The following is a 4793-nucleotide window of genomic DNA, read 5'->3' on the forward strand; positions in this document are numbered from 1 at the left end:
CCAAGGGCGGAGCTGCAGCCACAGGTGGGACACATCCCTCTGAGTGCCCCGAGGACACACCTGAGTTACCCCTCCATGGACGCCCCTCCTTTGCAGTGAGCGGCTCCAGGGCCGTAATGAACCCCCCGAGGCAGGAGTGGGGGCACAGGGTGCAAAGCACTGCCAGGAGTGGGGGATGAGGGCACCCAGCACAAGCCCAAGCTATGGAGCCTCTGGTTGATATTAAATTGTCTTTATTACACAGATACAGAGTTAAGAACAGACATAACCTGAATCATAAAGTTTACATCTTTCACAGGTCAAACATACAGTACACTTAGAGAAAGCGGGGAACAGCAAGGGGGGACAGCATGCCGAAGGAAAGTCCTACCACGTCATCTCTCATCGTGGGCTGGCCCCACGCCTGGCCCGGGCGGGGGGCTCTGCTTTCCAACCCCCCCGGTGTCCCCACATCACAGTGCCTGGGACCGGGGAACACAGTGGCATCTTGTCCCCAGCCTCAAACCCGCTGGGACGCAGAGGGGGATCCCAGCAGTCCCCGGAGGAGGAAGAGGAGGAGGAGGAGGAGGAGGAGGAGATGCTGCAGGGGAGTTCGGGGGGCTCTGGCAGTGATGGAGCAAAAGCCAGGCACGTGTGGGAGCCCTGCTCCAGCCTCGCCGGGACGTGGCACTTTGGTTTCAGCTGGGATTTTGGGTTGGGAACGAGAGGAAGGGGCTGGAGAGGGGACCCCGAGAGAGCCACGTCCCTCCTGCCACCTCCCAGCTCGGTGCCACACCAGCACCCAGCGCCCTGGGCTCTGCCTCCCCGCGGGCACGGGCACCTGCGACACGCTGTCCCCGTGTCCCCAGCACCGCCCCCTGCCCCAGCCGGGACCGGAGCAGGACACCCGGGAGCAGCCTGGGGACCCGATGTGGCACGCCGTGTCCCCAGGCTGCCCCACAGCCCCCGCCCCGGCCAGGCTGTGCCAGCACCACACTGCCCCCTCCGAGGTGCCACCAGAGGGGCACAGCACGTGGCACAGGTCCCTTGGTCCCCAGCACCACCATTTCGGAGCAAAGCCCCAGGGAAACACCCACAGCATCACCGCAGCCCCGCGGCCGCTCCGTCCTCCCCGCAGCACTATTTTTATTTTATTTTTTTGGGAAATCTGACATTTAAAGCTGTCGTTCTGGTTTGGCTGCCCGCCACCGCCGTGCCCTCCCTCCCCTCCCTCGGCTTTTGGTTTCAATGCAAGGTTCTGTAGGGTAGTTTTATTCTTAATTAAAATTAAAAAAAAAATCATAATAATTCCAAAAAAAAAAAGCAAACCAGCAGGGAGTGGAGCGGAAAGGAGAGCAGACCCTGGGGAAGGGCTCTGGCCCCCGGTTTCCCGGCGAGGGGGCGGTAGAGAGGCAGAGCCCCGGCAGGAGCGGGGCCGGGGACGGGCGGGGACACGGCGGGGACGGGCCGGACACCCGGGCGAGCAGGGGCACCTGCAATACTCTTATATATTACCTCTTCTCAGGAAACGTAAGAAAAATAGACAATATTACATATGTCACACCATAAATAAAGTGAACAGTCACGGGAGGGGCACCCGGCGACGCTCCCAGCGTTGGGGTGGGGGGCACAGAAACCACCCAAGGGGTGCACCGAGGTCTTGGGGGACACAGAAACATCCCCAGGGTTGGGCCAAGACCTTGGAGTGCACAGGAAACCCCTGGGGGGATGCGCCAAGACCTTGGGGTGCACAGAACCTTCCCAGGAGGATGCACCAAGATCTTGGGGTGCAGAGAAACCTCCTGGGGGGGATGCACCGAGACCTCAGAAGAACAACCCTGGGAGGATTCAGAGAGATCTCGGGGTGCACAGAAACCCCTCAGGGTCTCAGGGTGCACAGAACTCATCCCAAGGTGACGCACCAAGATTTTGGGGTGTGCAGAGCCCTCCCAGGGGATGCACCAAGGCCTTGGGGCGCACAGAACCCGCAGCAGGGCTGGGTGACAGTGGCACAGGGCCAGTGACATCACCCTTGGCGTGTCCCAAGCTCTGCTGTGGCCCAGCCCAGCCCTGTGACCGGCAGCACAATCCCCACCCCAGCCCCGAGCCCTTCCCTCCTCTTCCTCCCCTACGGAAAACACACAGGATGGGTTTTGCAAATGCAGAAAAACTACAGCTCCTCTCGATGCCAGGCCTGCTCCGGCCAGCGCCACGGCTCCACGCTTCCTCCTCGTCCTTTATTTGGCAAACGTCTCTTATTATTATCACTAGCATTATTATTATTATTATTATGGTTCATTTTTGGACCTCTGCAGACACTATTTACATTCACATTAGCGCACAGCACTGCTGCCTCCGCTCGGAGCTCGGGCTTCCCCTATTGCACTTCCTCCTCCGTGCTGCTCCAGCGAGGCAAGAATCCCAATAATCCACATTGTCCTTGGCCAGGAAGGCGGCAGCGTTCCTTTTCCTTTTCCTTTCCTTTTCCTCTTAAAAATCCTTGTGAAACAAATCCAGCGCGGGGTGTGGGAGCAGCCTGGCAGTGAAGGGATGGGGGGTCCCCCGACAGCTTCGGGGAGGGAGAAACCCCAAATCCATCTTTTACCTTCCTTTTTTTTTTTTTTTTTTAATTATCCTCTTTTTTTTTTAATCTCCTTTTTGTGCTCCTTTTCCAGGGTGGTGGCGGGCAGAGGTAGAGATGTGCCAGCTCCGGCTGCGGTTCTCAGCCCCATCTCCCCCTCCCACGCCTTGGGGGTTGGGGTTTTAGTAAAAAAACACCTTTTTTTTTTTGTTTTTTTTTCTTTATTTTAATAGAAATTCTTTAAAGCCCCAGGGGCATGTCCATCCATCCTTGTGGGGAGGGGAAGGAAGCGACAACAGAACGAAACGAACTTTGGCAGTGGAGAGACGTTTGGATCTTCCTTGGTTTTGGATTTCCTTTGGAGCAGAGGTGAGTCTGGTCTGTTCTTGGCTAGCTAGCAAGGTAGTTACAGGTGAGCGTCCTTCACGCGTTGTCTGGTTTTTGGATTTTTCCTCTTTTTTTTTTCTTTTTTTTTTCTTTTTTACAATTTCTTACTTAAAGCCAAAGAGTCCGACGTTTTCTTTTTTATTTTCTTTATTTTTTTTACAAAAAAAAAAATAAAGGTAAAAAGAAAAATAAAAAAATAGGAAGAGAGATATGAAGAAAAGAAGGTTCTTTCCTCCTCCAAGTGAGCCCATTGGCAGCGCTGATGGGCGATGGGATCGGGCTGGTCTCACCCCACAACACTGCTTGGTGATGCTGGAGCCAAATCCCTCATCCAAAGAGCAAAAAAGAAAAACAAAAACAGCCAAAAAACCCAAAAAATCCCAAACCACAATCCCCCAACCGATAGAAAACCAACCGAAAAAAAGCCAAAACAAAGACTGAAGAAAGAACAGAGACCGGTATTTGCCTTAACTCCACTTAAAGCCCAGTTTGAGGATCCGTGAGGATTAGTTGTGAGAGCTAGAGAGGTCGTTTCGGAGGTCACACGAGTCAGGTAGCTGAGGAAATTGCACGGGGTGCAGTCAGTCCGTGGCTCCGGCTCAGCGGGACCTGCAGAGTCTGCCCGCAGACGTGGTGGTGCTTCTCCCAATCCTTGTGCTGGCAGAAAGAGCCGCAGTAGCGTGCGGTGTTGCAGCCGCTGCACGTCTCGCTCGCCTTCCGCCCGCAGTTCCAGCAGCTCTGCGGGAATGGGAACGTGGCCTCAGCTCTGGAGCATGCACCCCAGGCTGGGCTGTGCACCCTCACGTGGGACCGGGCACTCCATCATCCCAGAGTGTGCACATCCATGCCAAAATGTGCACATCCATCCCAGTCTGTGCACATCCATCCCAGTCCGTGCACATCCATCCCAAAGTGTGCACATCCATCCCAGACCATGGACATCCATCCCAGATTGTGTATCAGACCAGGCACACCCATTCTGGACTGTGCTCCCCTATTCTGAACCAGGTTCCCCTAATCCAAGACCATACAACCCTACCCTGGACCATGCGCAACATCCCAGACCATGCATGTCATCCTAGACTGCATCCACAACCAGAACCATGCACCCCATTGTAGCCCATGCCCCGCATCCCCATCTCGGTGCAGGAATTCCCCTCTCCTCCCATCCCACGTGCAGCCACACACTCCCATTCCCACCCTCGCACGCAGATGCTGCAACCTCGATGGCATGACAAGCAGGTCCCACACACCAGCACTGCCACCAAGCCGTCCCAGGGTCCCCACCTCGCTCGAGTCCTCCTGCTGATTGATGACGGTGAGGGCATCCTCGGACGCCTGGCGCTTGGCCTCGGCCAGGGCGCGCTCCATCTTGGCGCGCTCGGTGGTGATCAGCTCGTGGGCTTTGCGCTCGGCGTCCGACACGGCCTTCTGCAGCTCGGACATGGCCTGGCGCTTCACCTCGTTCACGGCTTCTTCTGGAAGGCAGCAGCCAAGCGTGGCCGCGGTGTGCCAGTGCCCCAGCATCCCCCCTTCCCGCTAAACCACCCCAAATTCCTCCTGCACCGCAGGCATCCCCATGAGGGGAGCTGGGGCAGAGCCCCTGGCTCAGCACCCTGCCGGGGGCTGTGCCCACCCCGCACTCACCAGCCTTCCTCCAGATCTCCTCGGGCATGTACCCGGAGAGCGGCCGCGGCGCGAAGTCCCGGTGCGCGTCTGCCAAGGAGAGAGGGGACGCCCTTAGGAGATGCCATCCCCCGGGAATGCCCCTGCCAGCAGCGCCAGACCCCCGGGAGAGCGGCGCGGGCACCCGGAGCGGGCGCAGCCCCCGCAGGCCGCCCGCGGC

At 57.4% G+C, this 4793-nt stretch overlaps 2 protein-coding genes across 2 annotated transcripts in view; both read right to left on the minus strand.

Annotated features, from left to right (window-relative positions):
* Nucleotides 1-378, minus strand: part of PABPN1L (PABPN1 like, cytoplasmic) — a 3822-nt gene extending 3444 nt beyond the window's left edge. The window contains exon 1 of the mRNA XM_014308549.1: nucleotides 371-378. Within this exon, the coding sequence (XP_014164024.1) occupies nucleotides 371-378 (8 nt within the window). The remainder of the gene's footprint in view (nucleotides 1-370) is intronic.
* A 2211-nt stretch (nucleotides 379-2589) lies between these two features.
* CBFA2T3 (CBFA2/RUNX1 partner transcriptional co-repressor 3) overlaps nucleotides 2590-4793 on the minus strand; it is an 8040-nt gene continuing 5836 nt past the window's right edge. The window contains exons 7-9 of the mRNA XM_031060125.1: nucleotides 4595-4774; nucleotides 4235-4425; nucleotides 2590-3685 (exon numbers count right to left, since the gene is read on the minus strand). Coding sequence (XP_030915985.1) covers nucleotides 3497-3685; nucleotides 4235-4425; nucleotides 4595-4774 — 560 coding nt within the window. The 3' untranslated portion in view covers nucleotides 2590-3496. The remainder of the gene's footprint in view (nucleotides 3686-4234; nucleotides 4426-4594; nucleotides 4775-4793) is intronic.

Source organism: Geospiza fortis, unplaced genomic scaffold, assembly GCF_000277835.1.
Source record: "Geospiza fortis unplaced genomic scaffold, GeoFor_1.0 scaffold102, whole genome shotgun sequence".
In the NCBI taxonomy this organism is placed as follows: domain Eukaryota; kingdom Metazoa; phylum Chordata; class Aves; order Passeriformes; family Thraupidae; genus Geospiza; species Geospiza fortis.